The sequence below is a fragment of the Myiozetetes cayanensis genome, unplaced genomic scaffold, assembly GCF_022539395.1.
Source record: "Myiozetetes cayanensis isolate MyiCay16 unplaced genomic scaffold, myiCay2020 scf1, whole genome shotgun sequence".
Lineage (NCBI taxonomy): Eukaryota > Metazoa > Chordata > Aves > Passeriformes > Tyrannidae > Myiozetetes > Myiozetetes cayanensis.
Window position 1 is genome coordinate 23815978 of NW_026086604.1, and position 26291 is coordinate 23842268.

Here is a 26291-nt window from a genome sequence, read left to right on the forward strand (position 1 = left end):
CAATTGGAATCTCAAGAAAATAAAACACATCAGCCTCCTTTTAATTTAATGTTTTGATTATTTCTCATAGACTCTCAAATACATTAATCTGTTTTTATAGAACAGCTTGATTTCTTAGAGTCAAATGGGAAAAACAGCTTATGCAGAAAATTTTCAACACGATGCAAGAAACCCTATTTTATTATGAATTGTATTAGGAACAGAATACGACCAGTTTGTGAAGTCTCATGCCATGGTCTCTTCTTTACCCACTTCTTACAAAAAACATTTGCTTTCCACATAAGGTGTTTCAAGAAATGTCTTGTTTCTGGGTAATCACACCGCATGGACATGGCGGGGCACTTGGCAGCCGTGTCCACTTGTGTACAAAGTAACTGGTTTTTTTCTGCTGTTACTGAAACCTGGCAATCTCTGACTGATGGACAGTTGAAGCACATGATACTTAGGTGGCTAACATCTGCTTTATCTCAATACAGTCTGAAAAATTAACCAGGGAAGGCTATTTTCCCTCTTTGCCACAGACTTCCAGATGGTCCCCGAGGGGGCTGTCTGGCAGGATATTAAGTCCTTATGTCCTGAGAGAGCTCAGTGACACCAGGGGAGAGGCTTCCCAGCTGAGCAGATTTGCTTAACAGGTAGATTTATCTCCACTCGTTTAGAGTGCCCTTAAAGGTTACCACCACTTTCCCACCTGGGTAAGTGCTACCTGAGTCGGTCTGCATCACAGACTCCTGGAAAGGCCACTGGTCCCAGTTAGATCAACTATAGCCCTTCCTTGGTACTGACGTCCACATCCACACACAGAGCTTAAAAAAAAAAAGAATTGAAAAAACCTGAAAAAACCCCAACAAAACAACCAAAAAACCCACCAAACAAACAAACAAACAAACCCTCCACCACAACAACAAAAAAAAACCCAAAAGAACCCAAACAAAACCCACCAAAACCCAACCCCAAAAACCCCAAAACCAACCCCCCTCCCAAAACCAACAACCCTACAACCCAGCAAATGCACTTTTTTTTTTTGGAAAAATTTATTTACAGAAGGTTGCTACGCTCCTCCTGCAGGCGCCGCCCCCGGCCCGCCCCGCTCATTAGCCCGTGCCGGGGGGCGGCCGGCCCAGCCCCCGCCCTGCCGTCCCTCCTCCCCGCCCCGCTCCCATTCATTCCCAGCCCCTTCCTCTGCGCTCCTTCCCCTTCCCCAGCGCCGTCGGTCCGGCCGCCTCCCCGCCCCACGCCGAGCGCCCGGCCGCGGGCAGGGCCCTCCGCGCCGCAGCCATGGCCGCCGAGGGGGTGGACGAGCGCTCCCCGCTGCTCTCCGCGCCCGGCTCCGGCAATGTCACCCCGACCGCGCCGCCCTACCTGCCGGACAGCAGCCCCCGAGGTAAGGCTGTGCCGGGCGGGGGGCGGCGGGGCCCTGGGGGCGGCGGGGCTGGCCCTGGCCCTGTCGCTGGCGGCGCGGGTGCGGCGGTGCGGGGGCTCCCCCGCCTTGGCCGGCGAGGGGCGGCGGGGCCGGGCCGGGGGAGCCCCCGCCCTGCCCCGGCTGGCGGGCCGCGGGTGGGAACAACAGGTAACGCCGCGCAGGGCCGGCTGTAGGCCCTGCTCCCCGCCGCGCTCCCCGGCCTCGGCGCCTCGGCAGGAAAAATAAGAGGCATTAAAATAATTGTTTGCAGGGGCAGAACAAGCCCGAACCGGTCTGCTTATTATAACTCTGTGGCATGCCGCAGCTTGCAGAGTGATCGTTGGACTTGGGTTTCCCCCCTCAGTTAGGAGCAGGGTGAGGTGGAAGGTGCCGAGCTGAGCAGGGCACGGGCAGCTGCAGGAGGGGCTGTCGGCGGTGTCGGCGCTGTGCCTGCCATCGCAGTGCCACAGCCCAGAGGTGCCCGGCTGCCGTCGGCCCCTCTGCCGGCAGGCCGATTGAAACAGCGAAGGGGCTCGGTGCAATGTGGTAGTTGAAGTCCAAAACCACTAGGATGTCCTTGCAAACGCGTTTCAAGGCCGTAGCTGGCTTTGGCTTTATTTTTAAAGCAAGTCAGGTACTGTGGTTCCAAATCTGTAATCGTGGCATAATTACAGGGTACGTTCTTTCTTGCACAGACTTAAGAAAATCATCTTGTTGATCAATACTGAATATTTAATAAGTAGGTGAAAAGATTTTACTTAGCAAATATAAATCAGGATGTTTACGAAGTACATTAGTAGACTTTTTGGTTTGGTTTTGGTTTTTTTTTTTTCAGTTTAATGTTTTAGAGCAGAAAGTGAGGTGTGGAGAAAGCTGAAGGAACAAAGAATCGATAAGATTAGAGTACCTTTGCTAGCAGTAGCCTTTAAAATGTAAGATTACAATCCTTATCTCAATAGCTCCAGTGTGTTAGTCTTGGGGATTTCTATGTAATTGTATATATTTATGACATGTATGTAACTAGAGTGAGTGAGCATCTGTCTCTTTAGAATAATATTTAAACTTATGGAAAGCTAGGCCTCCTTGTCTTGATATTAAAATGTATTTCAATCAGGGCTGTAGTTGATATTGACTGTTTATTTTCATTTGAATTGGACAAAGGAATGTTGGCCTGAAAATCAGTAGAGGTTGAGGTTTTTGTTTTGTTTGTTTTTTCCCTAATCAATTTGTGTAGGATTGGCATCATCTCCTAAGTTAAAAAAAATATAAATTCAGAAATCCAACTGAGTTTAAATTCTGGTGTTTGATGGTTTTATTCTTAGTAGCCTTTATCTTTTGTATATGTCTTGATCTGTTGGGGTTTTTTTAAAAGTCTTTATAGATTTGAAAAGTTATGAAAATGCATTAGGTCAGTGACTCTTACCTGAACCAAGGGTAAAACTCATGACCTGGTAAGGAGCTGGAGCCCAGATTCTCATTTCAGTTGTTAGCTGTGTCCTACTGAGCCCTCAGTGGGCATCTGTAATTCCTGGTAACTGGCTGGGCACCTGTGGTGGGGTGTGGTGTTTCAGATAAGTGGCTTGTTCCCAGAAGTGAGGAGGAACCAACCCTAGAGCTTTCTTAAACATCAAAGACCTCTTGTTCAGTCGTCCACGGGCAAGCATACTAGGCAGCTCTACAGCACTTACAAAAAGATAGCTGCAGAACAAAGTCTTGCAGAATTGTGATATAGACCCAGTAGCTCCACTTTCCTTAGTGAAAGGATCTAGGCAAACTAAACCACCTTTGTAGCTAACAGGCAGCCTTTATCTCTCTCCCTAGCACAAGTCTAGATGTAGAGAGAAGAAGCATTCTTGTGGAAAGTTGGGGTTTGCTTCCAAACCTCCTATTGCAAGAGCGTCCATCTTTAACATCACCTGACTGATGTGGCGTGGCAGAGGAAGGAGGAAGAAGCCCTTCGCCCTTAAAACTACCACCTGAACGTACATTAGTAGACTTATCCCTGTAATTAACTACTGTGCCCAATATGTCATCCTGAGCTTTGAGAGGCCATGGTGGTTGGGCTGCAGCTGGGACCTAGCTGACCCTTTTCAATGCAAGCTGTTTGAATCCTGGTAATGGCTCAGTGTTTGTTCCTTATGATGGAAGCAAGCAAGAAAAATCTTTTTAGTGTGGATGCAGGCCAGAGTATTTGAAAAGCTTTTCACATAGACAAAGGGTGGGACTGTCAGCTCTGCTCTCTGTACTAAGGTGGTTATTCAATGCCATTTTTTGTTTTGGTTTGGTTTTTTTTAGCCCCCCTTCCCTCAGGCTTTCTTAGTTCTTAACTACCTGTCTCTGACATAGATCACTTAATTTTTCCCTCACCCACCCCCTCCTAAGTCATGATAAAGAATAATTTTTTTTTTTCTAAATCAAATAAACAAAACAAACTCATTTGTTTGTTTTGCAAGTGGTTCTCTGTGGTTTCCACCCTTGAAATACCAAGGGAGGAAAGTGCACGAATACCACAAGGAATTTCTCAGGTTGAATATGGGATATCTTCCATTGCATTGCTCTACTGTGGGGGTGAGAAGGGACTCAGATGTACTGCATTGTAGGGCATTTTGCTAATCTTGCTGAACTAATTATTGTTTAATTTTCTTTATTTTTTTTTAAATTGATAATACAGCTGCAAATTGGTATGTCAGCAGCAGGAAATTCAGTGTCTCATTAAATGTCTCCTGGTGTGTATGTGAACCTTGCCTATAATCCAGTCATGTCCAGCGTGACAGACCTTTATGAACTGGTTTTAGGTATTATAGTTAACCTGAAATTCAGGCTGTCAAAAAAAAAAAAAGGTCATACCAAAGTATCTTAATGTGCTTTGAAACTTTTTTATTAAGGAGTAATAAGCAGCAAACTCTGAGACAATGCCTTTATTTTCCTTTTCACCACCCCCAACCCCTCACTCTCTCCAATATACTTTTCTTTAAACTTAATTCTGGTGGCTTTTGCTGGTTTAGTTTTTTGGAGCTCTTCCAAATGCACGTTTTCTTTAAGCATGAGGGTTGCAGTGCCAAGATACCACCGACTTTCTGCTCCATAGCAAATGTCATTTGCTGCAGCACCATTCTGAAAAGCAGCCATTATTTGCTTGCTATCCGATATTTGCTGAGCCAGCAGGACAGGAACAGCGAGGCTGCTTACCTGGAAGCCAAGCAGCTCCAGTATGAGGCTGGAGAAGTGGCTGGCAATGTCTGTAGGGGCTCATGCACCTCAGTTAACTAGCTTTCAAACTCCTAAGAATTGTCACTTAGAAATAGGGTATAGAAAATTATATATGTCTAGAAGGGTATAGTTACCAATTTCTAAAGTATTCCAGGATCATGGAAAGCTGAAAGACTGGGGACTGTGTCTATTTTTATGTTCTGATACCCTTCAAGATATTGTTTGCCTTTCCTTAGTACTGCTGCCCTGTTCCTAGCTGACAGAGTGAAGAAGTTGCACTTTAAATGGAGAGGACAAAGCGAAAAAGTTCTGAAACACAATTGTTGCTTTTCAGAAAAGCACCCTTAAAGCTGGGAGTGAACTGTAGGGGTGTCTTGACAGAGTTTGATATGTGGTCTGCTGAATGTGTCTGTTGTTCTATTGCTACCTTTTTCCCAAGCCAGAAAGTGTCAGCTGCTCGCTGCAGGAGCAGTTAAGCAGCCTGCTGACTGCCAAACCCCCTTGCAGCAGCCTTGACTTTGCCACTCGCGGCTAAGGCACTGCTGTTCCTATCATCCAAAGCTCTAACCTGGTTTCTGCAGTGATCTAGTAGACTTGAGGTTGTTTCTAATTGCCAGAGTGTGTGTGGATTGGGGTTTTGTCTTGTATGTGTTTTGTTTGTTAATATCTTGTAATATCTCCTGTCCTATATGTGGCAGTCTTACTTAAAAAAGGATATGATAGTACTGCCAAATATTGTGGGTTTTTTAGTTTGTTGGTTTTTGGTTTGGTTTTTGTTGGGTTTTTGTTTTTGTGATTTTTTTTGTTGTTTTTTTTTACTGGATGCTGCATTTTTTTCAGTACATAATTCCTCAGAAACAGAAGAAATCACAACATTGTTACCTAATATCTCATAATGATGTTGTTTTCTCTAACCGGTATATCAAAGCTGAACGTGTGAAGTTCACTTGCTCAAATAATGGAGAATAAGCGTGTGTCATGACTTCAGAAATGTATTGCTGCATATAAGTTAATTTTTTTTCCTCATCTGAAATAATTCAAGTATCTTGGATGTGGTTCTTTTGAAGGTATCCACTGTTCTCTTGCTTCCTCTGTGAGTTAAAATCAAGCACAGGTCTGGGTCATTTGTAGACCAAGTGGCAAAGAGAGAGAGAACACTGAACAGCAATGCTGCTTCAAAGGTGTGGGATGACTTTTAGATTTGAAGGGCAGACAGGGTTTCTTATATCCCTCCAGCTTTTGACGTTCACTTTAAGACAGGGTGAACGAGTGATGAGTGCTTTCTTACATGCTTAAATTTAATACTTGGCTTGTCAGCTTTGATAGCAGCCTGTGATTTCCCTCGCCACCCTCCAGCAGATACTGTTCTGTTCAGTGCTGTTGGTAAACTGAAAGTAGGCTCATCTCTCATTGCTGCTGTGAAGAATTCATTAGCTACTTGGATGTAATTTTAAAAAACTTACTAAAGTCCAAGGCTGCAGGTATTTCAAACTACTAGTATTAAAAAAAGCTAACTATGAACTGTTGAATATGCCAATTCTGTATTTGCTTACGTGAAGAGCCCTGAACTTGAAATAAAAGTTGGTGCTATTACATGCCAAATAATTGTCATAATAAGCTTGTGAGAGATTGCTGTGTTGAATTATTTTCATTCCATGGATTCTTAAACCTCAAAGGGTCTTTAGCGTTTCCTCACTGTTGCATTGTGGACTTAAGATTGGCAAAATTGAAGTTTGCTCTTCTACAGAGGCCTGAGGCCACTATACCTTTCCCTGTGATAGCCTGTTCTAATTGACTAAAGACCACCTTGTGCATCCATACTTTGGCTCTTGGATAAGAAAAATATGTGGAACCCTTAAAAGCAGAAACTCTGACTTCATTTTTTTTTTTTCCGAGATAATGATGTTGTTGCACTCAAAAAAGAAGCACTTCATGCCACTTCCCATTCAAGATCTGTTTTCTTTTCAGGACTGTTCTGTGTTTTTACCTGTGTTTTAGTATTGGTTACTATATGTTTAAACACTTGTCTATGTTTCAGTCTTTTCAGATGTTTGTAAAGGCTGTTTATGACTCCTTTGCCTACCCTGTGTCTTGTTTTATTTTCTGGGTGTTCTGGTTTTTTTTTTCTTCAAAAGCCAGTCTCTAGTTGCTACTAATCTGTAGTAGGTCTGGGGTTTGAGTTTTTCACAGTCTTCAGAAATTATGGGAGGTAGAAAAGTTGGTAAGAAAATAAAGTTGCATAGATGAGCGTTTTGTTGGATCCTCATTTCTGGGGTGATTTAGCGTGTTGCTGTTTGTGCTGCTGGTTTGCTTTACCTACAACTATGGCTGATGTTTGTGTACACAGAAGCTGTGGAGAAGGGGAATGCAAACTTAGGTTTGTCTTTTGTTTATGCTAACCATTAACTTTGAGTTGTTTGGGGGGTTTTTAATATTTTTTTTTTCTTTTCTTGAGACTGTGACTTAGGGACAACATTTGCCGAAAGTATTGTAGGATCCTCTAGTGTTTCAGCTGAGATTTCCTTATCTCTTGCAGCAGAGCTTCCTCCTCCATACACTGCCATTGCAAGTCCAGATGCCAGCGGTGTTCCTGTAATAAACTGCCGCGTGTGCCAGTCGCTAATCAATTTGGATGGCAAGCTACACCAACATGTGGTTAAGTGCACAGTTTGCAATGAAGCTACGGTAAAATGGATTTTTAGCATTTTCTTTTTGTGGAGGGAAGCGGGGGGAGGCTGAAGTATGTGGCTGGGGGAATTCACGTCCTCACCTACAAAAGGTGAGTCCCTTCCTGCCATCTCCACTAAGGACCTGTCAGCCCAGCTGACTGCTGGTGTAGCTGGCATGCAAGCTCAAGCAAGGGTTGCTGGCACAATAAATCTTCATTGAGCTGGCTGTTCAGGATGTCTCCTGAGGAGGACAGAAAGCAAAGATGTCATTTAAGTAATTACCCTTCTGTAAAGAAGGATGAAATTGGTTTTGATGGGACAAAGAGAAATGAAAAATTGAGTTATTCTAAGTGTCGGAGGAGCAAAGGAACTACCCCATACCTTTCCCTGGATGTATGCCTTCCTCCTGCAGTACTATTCGGTTAGTTGTTTAGCTTGCCAGTAGACTACAATACAGCAACTTTGAAATGCATAAGTTTTAGGTTCTTTTCCAATGATCCCAGACCTATTTGTTTCTCCTTCTCTTTTCTTAATTCAAGTCTTCACTATTTAGCTCCTGCTGCTTTTTTTTCTTCTTCCTGCCAGTTTTAGTTTCAGGATCTGATACTGCAGCGTTCCACAGCTATTGGAAGCATTTGTATGAAAGACACAGGATTGGATTTATTATATGAAAAGGACTTTAAATTATGTCCGGAAGGCAGGAAGCCTTAAAACTGCAGGAAAACTTTTTTTTTTCCCCACTTGAAAGAGAGAGTAGAGAACCTGCCATTGATAGTCACTTTCCCTGCAGATATATAATGTTTCAAGCCAAAATATCTTGCAGGTTTTGAATTGCTGTATGAAAGGGACACTGAAACTGGACTCCCAGGTTGGAGAAAGATAATTTCAGTACAGTTTAAAGTAAGATTAGAGTACAGTGGTGTCTACATAGCCCCTTAGTGACTGAGAACCAGACTGTTGATCCTTTCACTGTTGAATGAAGCCATTGTACCAAGCAAGGAGACTTGTTTGATGTTTTGACTGTTGTTATATTTTTTTTAAATATACTACTCCTTAAGCTCACATTTAAAAAAAATGAAACTGAACTGAAGCCTTGAAATTGTCATTGCTAAAATATGAATTTTCTTTTTTCCCCTGAGTTTGCAGAATCTCTTGTTTTTTCTATTGAGGAAATTTTTACTTCTTTTTCTGGGAAGAGAGAAAAAACTTCTAATTTTGTCTTGACTGTGAAGTTTCCTCTGTAAGAGGAACTGTGTTTCTCTGTTAGCAAGAACTTGTCACTGAAGTTGTTCTGCTTTGTCATACTGTTATGTGGAAAAAAGTGAATTGCTATGACTTCTGATGTGTTCTCTGGTGGTTGTGTTGGTCTTTTTTTTTTGTTTAGCCAATCAAAAACCCTCCTCCAGGGAAGAAATATGTTAGATGTCAATGTAACTGTCTCCTTATCTGTAAGGATACGTCTCGGAAAATAGGCTGTCCAAGACCAAACTGGTAAGAATAAAATACTCTAAGTGCATTGTGATAGTTTTCTTTAAAGCAACACCTCTCTTTGTGTTAAGTTTTTATAATTAAAAGAGGTTCAAGCCTGGGCCTCTGTATGTGGACACTTAACAGAGCAGTACTGAATTACTACAGACAAAGGTAGTGCTAGTGTCAGTTTTGAATATTTTTTTTTAAGATTAAAGAGGAAAAAAGTTTCATGTTTTTCTATATAGGGTTAGTCTCAGATGTGTGTGTCCCTTTTTATCTACTTCATAAGGAAAAAAATGATGTAAAGAACAACAAAGAAGAAAATCCATGTGTGTTTCTGGGACTTAACATTCACAATTCAATTTCTTGCAGATTTAATTATTATAAACACACAGGATGCTCCCTTTGCTTAGTTCAGAGCAGGGACTCTAGAATGAAATGGGAGAGGAAGCAGTAAGTTGGCTTCAGTCCTGTTCTCCCTCCTGTTTATGCTGAGTTTTCATTTTCCTCTCAGTTTTTGACTTTTGGTGTAAAAGACTACTCCAAGGTAAGAGTAGTTTGATTATAAGTGGTGCAGCTCCAACAGGAGAAATGGAGATGAAGACTAAGTCTGCAGACACATGAACGGAAGCTCTACCACACCAAGTGCCATAGCCACCACTGTATTGGCTGTTGTGGTTTTGAAACAGTTTGATACTTGTGGGAATTTTTTTTTTTTTTTTTTTTTTTTTTTTTTTGCTAATGCGGTGTTGGGGAGGAGTTCAAAACATTCCAAACACTTTCCCAGAGTGCAAGAATGTTCATGGGATACTTCAGTTGCAATATATCACATGGTTGGTAACTAAACTGAATCAGAAACTCTGTAATTTTATTAAAATAATTTCAAAATCATATATCTCGGCAGTTTCCCTAAAGATAGTATATGTATTTATCTTGCTAGAAAGTGAGCAAAATTGGTGTACTTTGAGAGAGTGAGTTGGGAGTAAGACTCCAGATTGAAGGGAGGCTATCCAGAATACAATTTTGGTTGTATATGGAGAGGGGCAGGGCAAATTCAATAATGCTTTAGTTTTCCCCTTTGCTTTTTCATGCTAAGAAGTCTCATCCTCAGTCTGTTTTGAGTTGGTTAATTTGGTTACTGTCATTTTGGACTGACAAATTTTATAATTAAACTCGAAACACTTTAAATTTAAAAACAAATACTTACAAACTGTTTTTTAAAGTAAACTGGCTGCATTTAGTCAACCTGGAGTTTTCTTTCTTAGTTTACTCAATTTGAGTTGAATTTTTACTGTACGAATGTGGAGATGCTGCTTATAGTGACGTGATTGTCAGTAGTGTGGGAAGGAGAACTAGTTTAGGGAAGAGTCCATACTCTTTCTACATGTTTCACATAGGTGAATGCATTGCAATTCATGGGCTTGCTCAGGTTGGGTATTACGATTTCATTCTCCTGATGAGTATTTCTGCCGTATGCTGGCAAGTCTTTGATCTGTACAGGGTTCAGGCTTGCATGGCTGATCTTGGAGTGAAAGAGAACGTTTTCAAAACTGAAAAGGAAAACACTTTGGAGAGAGACCCAAACCGGGTGCATCAGCTGTTTTTAACAAGCAAATTGTTGTTAAAAAGTGTAAAAATATTTGGTAGCGAGTTGCTTAAATTGTTAATTGCTTAAATGCATCGTCCTTCTCTTTTACGAGCTTAATTATATGTGTATCTAATGTTCTTAACGCAGTAGACGCATCATTACTCTCGGTCCAGTAATGCTGATTCCAGAAGAGCAGCCAGCTCAGCCTGCCTTGCCAGTTCAACCAGATGGAACTAGAGTGGTGTGTGGGCATTGTGGAAATACGTTCCTTGTAAGTAAAGCACCAGATTCTCCTTCTCACCTCACTGGGCTATCCCTCAAGTTATTTGTTGTAAGCACTTTTAAGGAGTGTATTGCCTCACTCTCTGGCATCAGTGAGGAACTGTCTTCATATTGCTATGGATGTTTGGTCTGTATTTGGTTATCTTTACAAGCGTTTCAAGAAAACTTTTAGCAGTCTTTCTGTGTGTGGATGGATAAAACTTAAAGTCTGTCTTACTGCTTAGTGATGTGAGCGTGGACAGCGCTGGAAAAGGAAGTTATGCTTCCAGGTTTTGTTTATCTTGCAGTGGTGACTGTGTTCTGCAGTGGCTAAGAGAGTGGTTCTGTCATTGCTATTTATTGCTGAAATTGCTGAAAGCTGTTTATGGCACTTGCCCACTGGCATATCTGTCAGTTTTTACAGACTAGAGGTTTTGGTTTATATGTGAGGCTGACAGTTTATCCCATTTTTTAAGTGGAAGGATGCAAGAATACTTTTTTGTTGTTGAACTGTTTGCAGCCTTCTAAATGGATAAGAGGCTGCCATACTTGAACAGTACACAAGTTAGCTTTAGCTTCATCATTCAGCAGTGCTTGAATCTCTGTCAGGTTTGTGAATTATGGGAAATGGCTAAGATAAGTGGTACAGCTGAAGGAACCACATAGTCCTGACAGTGGTGTTACATTCCTGAAACAAAGGATTATAAGATACATAAAGACCAGAGAATACTCAAGGAAAAAGGAGGCTTAGGGAATGGCACTCCATGTTGGCTTGTACCAGGCAGAGAAGGGTTTGCTTGTGTTGGGCTCTATAATGGAGTAGATTTCTGCCTTCAAGTCTTTACTTCAGGTGTATGGATCAGTGAGGTGCTTTTGTGGCTTAACCCAGGCCATCCCTGTAACCACCACCCAGACCCCCTGCCCGGGTGGGGCGGAGAATTGGACAAAAGGCAAAACTCGTGGGTTGAGGTAAAAACAATTCAATGATTAAAACAAAAAAACCCAATACTACTAATGATGACAATAACAATAATAGTAATGAAAAGAGAGGGAGAGAGGAATAAAACCCAAGAGAAGCAAGTGATGCTCAATACAGTTGCTCACCACACGCTGACCGATGCCCAGCCAGTCTCTCAGCAGTGATCAGCGTCTCTCAACCAACTCCCCCCAGTTTATATATCAAACATGATGTTCTATGGTATGGAATATCCCTTTGGCCAGTTCAGCTCAGCTGTCCTGGCTGTGGTCTCTCCAGTTCCTTGTGCACCTGGTTTACTGGCAGAACATGAGAAACTGAGAAGTCCTTGACTGAGAGTAAATGTCTACTTAGCGACAACTGAAACATTAATTTGTTACCAACGTTGTTACTGAATCTAAAACACAGCACTGTACCAGCTACTAAGAAGAAAATTGATAATCCCAGCTGAAACCAGGACAGGTGTGCTGTAATGGCTTGACTACTATTGTAGGTGATGAATGCAGGAAGCAGGAAATGGCCCTTACACTTCTGTTTTTATTTTTTCAGATATTAGAGATTAGAAATTTGATTATGAATTTACAGGTAATGTGCTAACTGAAAAACCATTAGAGGGATGCTTGAGAAATATTCTGTCTACTAATTCTGCCTATATATTGAAAAATATATATTTCTCTTAGAGCCCTTGCTGAAGAGCAGAAGTCAGCAACTGAAGGTAGCTGAAGTGGGTTTTGTGCTTGCCTTTTTTTTTGTTTTTTTTTTACCTATCTTTGAGGACTTTCATAAGCATGGGATTTTTACTTGGCTTGATTCCCTATTTGCTTTTTATAAGTACAGCCTAAATTACCTTTGTACTTTACACAGTGAACTACTTCAGGTGAAAATAACGGTAAAAACCTAAACCCATAAAACTGTAACTACTAGATTATGCCTTCACAGACAAAGTTTTCTGTTTTGGGATTTGTGCATGTGACTTCAGATATAATGATTGCTTTGGGGAACTGCAAGATTTTGAACTTCATAGTTCTGTCTGCCAGTAAGACCAATTTCTTGCTTTGTGGTACATTGAAAATTTCCAAATCATTACAAATAGGAAGTTTGGTATTTTTTTGCCAAGTTATCAAGAAACAAACCCATTTTTTCTCCCTTCACACAGCTTTTCCACTAGACTTTTGCTTCTCTTTTGTTTTTGTAATTAAGTCTGAGATTCTCCAAATAAAATTCTTAGTTAAGAGAAGTCTGGAAATTGCTTGGATTTCAGAGTGAGCAGAGAAGCAAACAAACAAACAAATAAATTAGCCAGCCTGGAAACTCAACTTCTGTGTAGGTATTTCTGCCTTTTGCTATTTCCACACTGTAAAGAAGATACATAATGCTAGATGCATTTCTCAGCGACTCAGTAGGTTGTCCCTTTTACTTGGCCATTAAAAAATAAAGAAAATAGACAAGCAAAGCTAGAATCCCTTGGGTGGGAAAGTCAAATTGTCTTTTGAGTGTTCTGTGTTCTTTTGAGTGTATCAACTTGTTGACCACTTTCCAAGATTTTTTTTTTTTTATATGAAAACATCAGTATGGACTGTGCTTTCCCTGCTTCTATACATGTGGGGGTCTTTTTACAAATTATGAAAAGCACTCTCCATACTATGGAGTGCCTTAAAGTTTCTCTGTCTTAGCTGTCAGGCTTAGTACTAAAGTGATACTGTAGCTGAGCTATCAATAGTTATTCACATTTTGTTAATGAGATCTTTTCTTCCCTTTGTAACCTGATGCAGGTTTTTTCTGTGTTACGATTTCCACTGTTTCTGACAGATTTGGAGTTCAGACAAGTGGAAAATGGGGTAGAATAGAAAAGGAGGGCAGATCATGGGTTTATCTGTTGCTAAATCACAATTTGATCTGGTTTGGGCTTTTTTGAGTGCTTCTGGACTTGGGCTGTGACAGTTACTGTTTCTGCCAGCAGTAAGTCATTCCCTGCAACCCCCCTCACCTCCTGAGAGAGCTCTGCCTGTGATAGTTTGTGGCTGTCAGAGACTGAGTTGCCTTTGGAAATGGTGGTGGGCAAGGGAGGGCTGTCCCTTTGTTGTCCCCCTCTCTGCCATCTTCCTGCTGCAGTCCTGCTTGCAGAGATCTTAAGGAGAAGTCAGCAGCAAGCTATGGAAGCCACAGGCTGTAGGCTAAGCACTGTGCTTTGTCAATTGAATTTTTTTTTTAACTATTCAAATACGAAAATTATTTCTTCTGAAATAATTGAATAGAAAACCCTTTAAACTTCTCTGAAAACTTAGACGAGTTTTAACCTGCACAAGTATTTTGCTCTCTCAAAGGACCTCAGGGGAGTGGAGGGGAAGCTTCTTTTGGAGAAGCAGCTTTATGTAGGACTCTGTGTGTATGCATAGGATTTTTCTTTCTCATTTTTTTTCCTTTCTATCTTACATTAAATGCACTGAGGCTCAGAAGGAAAAAAAGACTGACATGTTCTTCTAGTAATACCTCTGATGGATATCTGGTTTTGTCCATAGCTGAAATGAAGAGCTCTGGAATCCTTATATCCTCATTTGTGTTTCAGTACATCTAAACAGGGGTTTGGCTTATCATTTATTCTACTGTTTCAGTTAGAAAAATGCAGTTTGTATTCTCAGCAGAGAGATAACTTCAAGTCACAGTAACATGAAATTTTTCATAACAACATGAATCAATATTAGGTACTATAACATTGCAGTATGTGTAAAAAATACCAGCTTATGCGTGATTTTAACTACTTGTTAAACCCACCAAAGCTCCATGACTTAGAATGTACATCAACATGACCTTTCCCACTGCTGATGTGATCTGAATTCTTGTAGTTTGAGTGTCTTGTCATATTTTGGCTCTTTTTTCTTTGCAAATATTTCTGGTATGTGCAGAAAGCATCATAACAGTCAGTGCTTCTGTTACTTCCAGGTAACTCTCTATGAAAACAGATTATTGTTGCCTCTCTTTTCCATCTATACTTGGAGCCCAGCTCATGCATTTGAGTTTGTAACCATTAATAATTAGGGCTAATAATTAGAATCTTAAAAAAATTCTAGAAAGACCATTAATGAGTAAGTTTGGAAATGGAGTAGTCTACACTGTGATAAAGCTAATGTACAAAAGTGAAAGTGAAGCAGTCTATATCAAAAACTTACATTTTACCTATTTCTGTTTTCTGTTTCTGGAATTGTAGTTTCAAAAGCTGAAGTAAACCCTCTGATGAGGCCTATCTCCATTTCCAGCACTGACAACTGCATCCAACTCCACTTTCACTATGTATAGAACTAAGGGAAATTGAGTAGGTTTTTGACAGGGATGCAGGCAAATACCTAACTTGCTCCTCTGCCAGGAATGTGGAAGTAGAATTAATGCTCCTGAAAAGCTTTGCTCGGGTGGGGAGTATTCCAGAAGTCTTAAGGGATAAAACAGAACTATGCTAAATCAGTTTGGCCAAACCTTGTAAACAAATAATACCAGTTACATAGTTGTTCTTTAAATGTGTACTTGGATACTTCAGAACCAGGGGGAAAAAAAAAGGATTTCTTTTTTTCCCAAGTAAATAAAATTGAGAAGTAAATAAAACTGAGGGAGACCTTCAAGAGGCAGAAAAATATACTCTAAATGCTATTATATTTAAATACTACAGATTGAAACTTTACAGCAAAATTTGCTGATACTGGCAAAGACACATCCTCTTTCTTTACACATAAAATCATAAATATTTTCTTAGTTTAAATGGTGCTGTGCTGTAAGCTGGTCCTGTTTTCCATACAAGGGCGGGCTTTGATTTTGATTTGTGGTTCTAGCAGTTATAATGTTATTCACTTCAGTAGGCCGACTCCAGATTTCTCACAGAGATAAGGCAGATCCCAATGGAGGTGAGGCACTGCTGATCTGTGCTGTGGCTTCTTCCCCTGCTAATAATTTGCAGTGTGACTTCTGCTAAAATCCAGAAGGGAGGGGAGATGAGAACTACATTTCACCAGGAAAGCTGCAAACTAACCTCCACTCAAGAAAGGCAACAGAAGAGAGCTGCAATTATAATATAATTTCTTAAAGGGTGAAGAAAAATAACCTTATCCCTTTGATCAAGGCAAACGTGTTTAAAATGCTTGTTTAATACTTCTGTTATCACAGAATGAAATTTAACAGAACATGCTGTTTTAAAATGAGTATATCACTATCCCCTGGTTGAGGTAGTTCTAGGCACTACTTTCGCTAAGGCTGTTTCCCACGTAGGTTTTTGTCTGTGCATGGAAGGTTTTGACCATACCACGTACAGTTTTATATATCATCTTTTTGAAAGTCACGTAAGCCAACAGTGTTCTCTGCTTTAATGATATAAAACTCAGATGTCTACTTTCTAAAATATTCTTTAGCTAATCTTTCTGTGCACCCATAACTTAGTTTTCACAAATGATGCAAGGATTGGGGAAAGATGAGAAAATGCTCCCATTTGTAATTGTGCCAAAGAAAACACACTTATTTTGATCCAGGGTATATTCATAGCTGTTAAGTAAGAGAAAAAAACAATATTATAATGTTGCCCATACTATGCCTGTGGATGCAACCACATTACGTCAAGTGAATTTTGTAATACTAAGGCAAGTCATGGGAAATGTTCACATGGAAATCCCAATCCTATGTTGCCACTGACAAAAGGGCATCCCATTTATGGAAGAAAGCAAGAAACAAGTCAAAGGAAGTCTGAGAAGCAAAATGTTTTCATAGTGACATTTAGGATGAAATGCAATAAACATTTTTTCAGGTCAGTTTTTCAACCTTTTTCTTTTTTTCTTTTTACAGTGGATGGAACTGAGGTTTAACACACTAGCAAAATGCCCACACTGCAAAAAAATGTAAGTTCTCTGGAAACAAGGTTATGTAAATTACTGTGAAATTGCTAGTGTTTCTTCTGTAAAAGTCTTTAGAGTAAAATGTCAGCTGTGCCGATTATTTTGCCATGCTCATCTGAACTTCAAGGCTAAAGCGCATATTGTGTGCACATGAATTCTCCACGCTTTATGCACAAATCAGTAACTTTGACAAATCTAACCTGCATTTATGAAAAGTCTGATTGAATTGATAGAGGCAAAAATAAGCTACTAACAATAGAGAGGAATGGGTGCTAAAATTAACAAGTTATGTCCTTGAAATTTTACATCTTCATGCAGTAGTAATCAGATGTCATCTTTAAATTTAGAACTTTAACTGCCTTATTGTAAAAGGGAGAAAGAACTAATCTTAATTTCAAAGAGGCTTTACTGATGTTATAAATTCAACAACTAACTTGTGTTAAGCATCCTAATGCATTAGCTTGTTTAATGTTTATGAATTACTGTGGAATAACTTGTCTACTCATATGTTATTACTTTAATGAGAACAAGAAAAGGTAAAATAGAAGAGCTGTAAGAGTTTGTTTTGGTTTTTTGGTTGGAGCTCTCTCTTTGAGTATTTGGCCTTTATTATTTGAGGTCAGGAATACTTAGTTTGAATTGTTGCTAAAAACATACACTACTAACATCAACTCAGCCACAGGATGTGAAATAAGACTTAAATATGTCTTCAGAGACTTTTCATCCTGCTGATTTATTTGAATATTTGTCTTCCTTTGACAGGCAAGTGTGACTTCCAGTTAAAGGAGCAAATGTGTTTTCCACTGGGAATGGAGAACCACAGCTGTGTTGCATGTTGTAGGACAACTAGCAGGTCCCTCAGGAAGCAGAAGGCTTAGCATAAATGTACTGTAGGTGTGGGCATGACCCAGCCTTCAACAGTGGTTGAAGTCTTTCATTGGAGTATTTGATAGAGAAGTCAGTCTCATGCTGTGTTTAACCTCAGGAGTGTAAGTGGTCATGTGTGTAGTAGTGGATATGTTCTAGTTTGCTTAAGTCAAATAAACTCAGTCTTGGTGAGATGCTTCAGGGATTTTTTACAGACTGCGATTGCATTAAGTCTCTTCAGTCCTGAGGGAGGGGCTGATGTTTTGCTGTTTGGTTTGTTTTCAAACTAATTGCAGTTATGTTTTATATTTTGTCATGTCACTCTTGATAGCTGATCTCAGCTTTTTTCTTGACTCTCCTTAGGTACAAAATTATTTGCTGTTTAATCTAAAAAAAAAAAAAAAGGGGGGCAAACCAAAAACCTCCAGCAAAAACCAACCAAACAAAAAAACCCAACCCCAACAATAACAGCAGCAAAATAAACCACACTCCAGGCAACAGTCTGAAAGTCACACCATGTGATCTTTTGGTTTGTCTTACTGTTGATTAACGTTGCTTGTACTTTAAATTCCAGCTGGAGTCTAAGGTTTTCTTAGTGTCTCTGTCGATAAAGTGGAAAGCATGCTATCTGTATGTAAGGAAATGGGAGCCTCTCTGCAGTGCAATTTGTGATAATTACAGCTTGCGTAGCAACTGTATTGCAGAATACAAAACTAATTTTAACAAGTGGGCATGTCTGCCCTTGGGCTGAGGATGCAAACTCTGGAATATTGTAATTTAGCCTTGAATGAGTTGCTTGGTGTTTTCCCACATTTGAGATGCGATGGTCAGGAGTTCTGCACTTCCAGCAGCATAAACATTTTTAATACTTGGATTTAGGGCACAGCATAGGTGAGACAGAGCTCTGAGTCGTGATGATGGAATAAATAACTGCAGTGACCTGCTTTCTCTTGGGTCTTTGTCAGAGGTCATTGTAGCCAGGTAGTTAGAAGGGAATGTGGGGTTCTTTATTTCCAGCTTATTAATGCAAAGCTTCTTTCATTAGTAGCTGAGTAGTCAGATGCAAAACTATTCATTCCTTCTGTTGACTCAGTGGATGACTGTCACTGAAAAAAGGATAGTGTAGACTAAGGCACAAGGTACCATGAATGACTGCTGCAGTAAGTTTTTCAAGGAGGCATCAGCTGAGACTTTTAGATTCTCAAATAATTTTCTTAACTTTGCTTCAAATGTTTTTAAAAGTGCTGTGAATCTCTTCAGCAGTGCAGCAAATTATTTGTTTGTGACCTCCTATTTGGTTGATGGAAGCTAGATCTTAATATTAAGAATGTCTTTTAAAACTGCAGGGGAGATCAGGAGTTACTTCATGAAAAGGTCAATAATGAAACAATGTTCAGGGAAAAATAAAGCGATCGTGCCTCAGAGTACGTAAACAAAGGAACCTTTCATATCTGGATGTTGGGAGAAATAGGATCTTCTTGTTTGGTTTTAGTCCTATCTATGTGCTATCATTGTGGTTACAACTTTATTATTTTGCAAGAGAAAAAAATTATGTCACAAAACAACTTGGAAAATACAGGAAATTAATTGTGATGCAGAGAATAAAATCACTTATTTAGTAAATGACCAAATATCTTTGGAAGTAGACTGTAAACCTGTCGTGCCAGTATAGGTAAGGTGTTTGCAGAAGCCCTGGTGATGCATAGTGGTTCAGCCTGTCTCAGGCCTTTAGTTGCATGTTATCCGCTGCTTTGGGACAACAAATGTAGCTAATGAGGAAACTGTCATGATACAGCTTTATTTTATAGTGGCACCTAGGAATGGGAGAGAAACTGTTACTTTTTACTGATTTAGTGTTCTTTTGTATTGCAAAATACCAGATGTTTCTCAGCCTGTTTCCCAAAAGAGTGAGAGATTTAAGAAAGGTTTCTGGTATTTTTCTTGTTTAATGATGGAGAAGAAGCTGGAATTGTTCTTTTAATGTCTGCCGTTCTCTTTCCCAAACTGTATATTAAATCATCCAGAAACTTCAGGATCATGAATTCAGTTACTAGAAAGAGAATTGATGCTACAAGTTATTTCAGACTGTCAAATCTTTTTTCCTTTAGAACCTACCTATTTTACTTTTTACAGTCTGACAAAACTGTGAACCCTAATGAATTTATAACAGCTTTACTCCATAAAGACTGCAGGACTTTTAGGAAAAAGAGAGATGCTGGAATCCCATCACTACTGTGGAGGCTAATTTCAGCAGTGCTATTCACCTTCAAAATACTGGCATTTTGATTTTCCTCCTAAAAACCCTCCTGAAAGCATGTCTGAAATCCTGACTATAATTCCTATTATTTGGAGCACAAGAGACCCAGCATTCTTTCCTGTGCTACTTCTTTTATAGCCTTTGTCCCTTGTGGTGGTTTTTCTCTCTTTTAATTACTACCCAGTGCTAAATTGGCTCTGGTGTCTTTTATATTTGCTACTGCTGCCCAAAAGTCTGGCAGGTGCCTTTGCTTCCTCAGCGCAGCTCAGAAGCAAAGAACCACTGCCTTCTGGACAGGTCTGTAGTGAGTTCCCTCACAGTCCCACAATGGAACTAATCAGCTGCTTCTGTGATGTGAAAATGTTCTTTTGATCACAGAATTCAAAACGTGCTTGTCAAAGTTGTCGCAGTTGGTAGGTTTTGAGGTAGAGTTTAGCTTTCTTTCTTCAAAGTTAGTTTGGGGTTTTTATATGTAATTTGGGGTGGGTAGAGGGAAACTTCACTATTTAGAGTGGGCCAGTGGCTAGTATCACTGTCAGGAAGGTGAAAAATGAATTGTGGTTTATTTGGATTGCTAAATATTCCCAGGTCTGTTATGTGACTGTAGAAACTTAATAAACTTATTTCATCTTTGCTTTCCATGGAAAGAGAAAAGCTGTTACACTTCCTTTTTGTGGCACTGATGGTTTCTCCCCCAGCCCTTCTTACTGTATAGGAGACAGAGCTTGAGAGAAATGTGGATGGGAAATACACGCAGCACGTGCAGTGTTATGATTACAAAAACAAGATCATAAGTCAGCTCTGAAACTGAAGATCTCTTTCCCAGAATTAACTTTGCCTCTGTGTGAGCTGCACAGCATGGTGAATATCATGCATATTTTAGGTGTATTGAACATGACATTTCTACCAGCTTATCTGACGGTATCCAGCTCTGTAATAGAATTAACTTTCTGAGTACGTAGCCAGGAAATCCTGCAAAGGAGGGAATCTAAGGTCAGTTTGGCAAACATCTCCTTGCTTTCCCCTTTTATAAAAGTGCTTTTTGGTTTGATTATTTTTCTCCTCATGTAACTTGCAATTGGACAACATATCCTTTTTCTGGAATGGCTGTAGGGTGGCTTTTGAGGGAGTGTGTAGAGGTGTGTGTGTGTGTGTGAGGATTGTAAGATACCATTACTTCCCCAACTGGGAATTCTCCCATACTGATGACACCACACACATCCCCCAATCCCATCCCACATGTGTATTGTAAGGTTTTTGGCAAAAAATAATTTCCCCATGGAAATTAATGAGCAGAATTGTTTTGGGACTTTTCCTGCTCTTTTGAAAATGACTTGAATGGTCACTGTATTTCAACTCTTTGCCTTGCAAGATGAAGCTCGCTGTGTTAGCTTGATGAAGCTCAGGGTGTTAGCTTGAGGACTCTGATGGTGTGCGTTTTGGTTTGGTTTTTTCTTTTTTTTTTTCTTGGATCATTTTAGAAATTCCTTGTAAAGAAATAATGTTGGAGTAAAGCTGCTTAAACTCTGTTTGAAGGCTTTCTAAGATGAATGCTTAAAAAATTTTAGTCACATGCTAAGCATATGAGGCCTTACTATGTGGTTAATTAACTGGAGCCAGAAATTTGGTCAGTCATATGATGCATGTACTACTTTAATAGTTTAGCAGTGTTTTCTTCTGTTATGCATTTTTCTTAAATATGTTGAGCTATCATGAGATGAAAATTATTTTCCCTTGCATCCTTGAACACAGAATACAAGCATTCCATTATTTCCAAAGTTGTGTTGATCTTCCAGAGAACGGGATGAAGTAACTTAACTAATGATAGCATACTTCAGGATGCTTCAAAACTACCTCTAATATAGATGGTGCATGTTTTTATGAAAGAACCTCTGCCTCTATAGTCCTTTTAGTTGTGTTTCAATGAAATTAAATCATGTTCGTTTTTTCCTCATTAGTATAGCTGCATGCCATTGCAGATGTGTGACTCAAGATGTATTTGCTAAACACTGCTAAGCTTCTGAAATAATTTTTCTAACCTGTAGTAAATAATGTAATGTTTTATTTGCATTTTATATCCTGTTTGAAGCACTCTGATATCTTGATGCAGGAAGTAGAGACAAAACTGTCATGGAGTTCATAGTCCAGATGATAAGTGACAGAACTTCCAGGGCATTTATTTACTTTGGTTGTCAGAAGTGATTTGTGCAGCTCATGTAACTTGTGGTAGAACTCTAAAAGAAATTGGAAAGTAAGAAGAACTTGTCATGTTTTTGAAGTTACTAAAACTGACTTAAAGACATCTAAAGCATTTCAGTCTTTGGAGATGCTGAACATGGAAAAAAAATTACACATCTGTGACTAAAACTATTTGTGTTACCTTCAAGAATCAGGACTGAGTTTAGCCACTTGAACAGTATTGAGTGAACTATTCCAGGAAATGGATAATGAAGGTTGTTATTAATGACATTTAGGGATAGTAGAAGTGATTTGCAGTTAATTAGATGCAGTGAATATACTAAGGCCGTATGCTGATGAATCAAATCTGAAGGGTGTCTTGCAACCTACATAGAAGCTGCAAAGCCAGCTCAAGTTTTGCAATCCAAAGGCTTTATCATCCGGTAGGATACTTACTAGGATGTGCTGTGGGTACAGAAGGTGGGACACCATCCTCTTTCTTGTAAGCACCTAGATTTTTAGGTATTAGATAATCACCAATAGTTCCCCTTTAAAACAAGTGTGGACTGTGTCTTGTACTTTGTAGTAAAATTTTAGACTTTCCTTACAACTTTATAAACTGAAGATGGTGTGTGTCACAGAATCACTGAATATTCTGAGTTGGCAGGGACCCGCAAGGATCATCAAGTCCAGCTCTTAAGTGAATGGCCCACAGAGGGATCAAACCCTCAATCTTGGCATTGTTAGCACCATGCTCTAACCAGCCAAGCTAATTTCAGGGTTGTGTGTTGCCATTCTCTTTCTATTCCCTTATTTAGTTACTATTGATGGCAGGGGTTGTTTTTGTGGTGTTTATTTGGTTGATGGGGGTATTTTTGTTCAATTTACAACATCATTTATTTCCTCACAGTTCATCTGTTGGAAGTGCGCTGCCACGGAGACGCTGCTGTGCGTATATTACAATTGGCATGATATGCATCTTCATTGGCGTTGGATTAACTGTGAGTGATGCCCCGTGATGTAATTGCAACTGTGTGTGAGGGCGTGTGATCAAAGGAGCTCTCTCAGTTCACTTGCTCTTCCTTCCCCAGCATTTGAGTAAACCTTCCTAAGTCTGTGCTGTTTTTGTCATCTTTATTAAAACAGTGGACTTAGCCAGAAAAATGAAATGTTTCTAAAAAAAAAAAAGTATTCTGGCACTTTGAATGTTACTTTGTTCTGATGTTAAATTTGACTCTTCATCTCTCTAAAACCTTCAGTTTTATGAAAAATGGTTTACGTCACTGTAGAAATACTGGAATATCTTGCTCTTGCTAGAGCTCTCAAAACTTCCACGTTTCTAGAAATACATGTTGCTGTATAGCCAGGAATGTATGTTTCACTGCAGTGGAGGTGAATGGGATTCCAAAAGCTAGAATTATGTATGTATTTGTCATTTGTACAAGCTATAAGGAGTAAAACCAGATAACAAGCTATCTAAAAATTAAAAAGCTCACACCCTTGTTGCTCTGCTACTTGGAAAACTGTCTGGTTTACCGGTATCTGGTACTGGTTACTAGAGCCAACTTTCTACCTGGCAATCCCAGAAAAGTACATGTGAGGAAATACCTGCAGTGAATTTGTGCATGGAATTCTCATTAGGCCTCTAACTTGCATTTTAACTCGAATAATTATTTATGGGTGAGCTTAAATGAGTTATGAAGGATTTTCCAGTTTCCCTAATAAAAAAAAAAGACATCCAGAAATAAAAGCAGTGAGAGATGGATTTTTTTTTTTCATGACCTTACTGAGTCTAAAAATTATGTGGAAAAAAATTTCCGTGAGGTTTGTCCACAGGCTTGTGTGGCCTCCATCCGTGGGAGTTTTTTGGGACACATCTGGGTTAAAAGCCTGAACAACTTGGTCTGCCCTTTGAGTTGACCATGCTTTGATCGGGAAGTTGGCATTAGAGGTCTCCTGATGTCCCCTTCAAGCTCAATTACTCTATGGTTCTGTAAAGTTAAGCTAATAAAGTATCTGCTTTGCCCTTCCCAGAGTTGAAAGGGTGCTGAAATGCTTCTCCTTAATATAACTTGCTCTTCTCTGAAGAGCAAATAGTGCTGTGTGTTTGACACTTCTGTTTTCTCTTTTTAGGTTGGTACACAAGATTTCGCCAGGCGATTTCACGCAACATATGTTTCTTGGGCTGTTGCTTATCTCTTAGGTTTAATCTGCCTCATTCGAGCCTGCTACTGGGGAGCCATTAAAGTCAGTTATCCAGAGCACAGTTTTGCGTAGAGAAATTGTTAGGTTATAGATGAATGTCTAGTAATTCTGGATATTACATCTTGGACACTTTTAAAACCTTTCCTGTAAGGATTACATTCTGTTCAAAGTAGTTTAAAGACTGGGGGTCTCTAAGAACAAATGTTCATTGCACTACATAATATGCAAATAGTTTGTTTTGCTGCTAGATTCCCTAGCTCTGAATACTAAAGCTGTGTTTACATGTTCATAACTCTGTCTTTATAGGCGTTGAATTTTATTTCAACAGTCAGTATTAAGTTTTACATTTCCTTTGTTATGTTAAAATCCGTCTGCCAATTTTCCAGATGATCAGTAAAAGTTCAAAAGCAAGAGTGTTTATAAGTGTTTCTACAGTAGCTTCACATTTGTACTTCACATTTTAACTAAAATTATTCAAGTGGCTTGCTTTAAAACCTAAGCAATAAGCATTTTGCTTGAACTGCTTACTGTACCTTTTGCCTAAGATCATAGCGACCTTATTCAGGAAATGAAAGTTATGGGTGTACTTTAAAAGACTGACACTGTTGCTAGAGAGACATTTGTAAACACTGTATGCTTGGAGATTTTTCAGATAGAGAGATGCTATTTTGGTAGTCCAATTAAATTTCCATTTATCCAGGATTGGATTTCAGTTAGGATAAATGCTTTCTTCTCAAGGATCCTGGGATTGAGCTTTTGGTTTTGGTGTTTGTTTGGGTTTTTTGTTTGTTTTTGTTTGGTGGGGTTTTTTGGGTTTTTTTGGTTTTTTTTTTTTGTGGGTTTTTTTAACTGGCAAATCCTAAAAGCCATGCTCGGATTATGGAACTTAACTCCGGTTATTCGTGCAAGTTCCTTTACAGGGTCTAAGGGAAGCATTTCATATGAATTGGTTTGTAATACTTCAGTGTCATGTAGATGACAATAAGGTGGTGATGGGTTTCCTCTTACTTTCTCTGATCATGTCAGATTTTCCATGTTTGGGAGACTTATGACACTGGTCACTGCAAAGGGAGACACTGTAAATTCTCATTAACTGCTGTAATAAGGAAATGAGTAAACTGTTACTTGGACCATTCCATCCAGTACATCTAGTCAATTTAGCTCTGACTTGTCAAGAGAATACGGAAACAGAAAGTTTTTTCTAATGATGTATTCACAAAGGATTGAGGGACCAGTTCTTGCACTGCCCATCTTTATAGTTTTAAACAAGTTTTTGCTAAATTCAGAAGGAATGTCCTGAGTGATTTAGACAACTGTAGTAATTTAGATAATGGGGTCAGATGGGTAAATTAATATGGATGTTTCAGGGATACATGTAATTTAAATTATCTATGTTCCTGCTAAGTCAAAATGATATTCGGATAAGGATTTTGGAGCACAATAAATGTAAATGATCAAACTGTAAATGACCTGTCTTTGTATGATGCTAAATGTATAAAAGCAGTAGCTCAGGATTACAATGTACCTTTTACAAATAAACTAATAAATAAAGATTATTATTCAAACTTAATGTATTTTGTTACTTATGTGTAAATAAAAATGGACAAGTGGAAGAAACTTCTAGTGTGATACAGAAACCACAAAGGTTTTGCACAGCAAAGGTGAACTCTGCATTTTTGCCAAATGGCAGCCTCAGGAATATAAGAGAGCAATAATAAATTGCCCTTTGCTTGATGTTTTGGGAAGAATGAGGAAGTAAATAAGGGATGAAACCCCTGTTGGGATTGTTTTATTAGTCAATGGCTTATTGATGGACTACAGTAATATACTGTCATCTTTCCCTAATGCTTTTCACATCCCTTCACTGTAGGGATTTGCAGTACATGCTTGCATCTTAAACCTGTGAATACTCTTTTCAAAATACTTCCTGTGTTTCAAAATACTGCCTGCACTCCACATTCTGAAATAAAGTAGGCTGGGGCTGTACAGAAAATCATCCACTGCTTTTGTAACTTCAGTGAGGGTGGCAGTGGGGGTTGGGGGAGGTTGGGTGTAATGTTGTTTTAATGAATCAAAGGAATTTGCACTTTTCCCCCTTGTGTTAAGCTGTACTTTATCTCCTGTCTTGTGCTTCTCCTTTTTTCTTCTCAACCTCTTTGAGCGGAAGGGACAATAAATGGACAAAGTAACTTATTTTTGTCGATCAGGGTACTAGCATGATGTTTGCCTCTTCTTCCTTTTGCAAAGTAAAACATGGTAGTTATTTCTATAAAATGTGTCATTACATTTCAGCCACTGCTGAATCGTGATTATTTTAACCAGCTAAGAATGTTAATGGTA

General features: G+C 39.4%; 1 protein-coding gene across 2 annotated transcripts; it reads left to right on the top strand.

Annotated features, from left to right (window-relative positions):
* The first annotated feature begins 1159 nt into the window (after positions 1-1159).
* Positions 1160-25521, top strand: PIP4P2 (phosphatidylinositol-4,5-bisphosphate 4-phosphatase 2). 2 transcript variants are annotated; one of them, XM_050317648.1, is made up of 7 exons: positions 1160-1384; positions 7149-7297; positions 8666-8772; positions 10487-10610; positions 16395-16447; positions 22657-22747; positions 23880-25521. In XM_050317648.1, the coding sequence occupies exons 1-7, from the start codon at positions 1279-1281 to the stop codon at positions 24021-24023; spliced, it is 774 nt and encodes a 257-aa protein (XP_050173605.1). In that variant the 5' UTR covers positions 1160-1278; the 3' UTR covers positions 24024-25521. The 2 variants fall into 2 exon arrangements, with proteins under 2 accessions (XP_050173605.1, XP_050173615.1); XM_050317658.1 differs by having other exon boundaries at positions 1189-1384; positions 7152-7297.
* Positions 25522-26291: the final 770 nt, after the last annotated feature.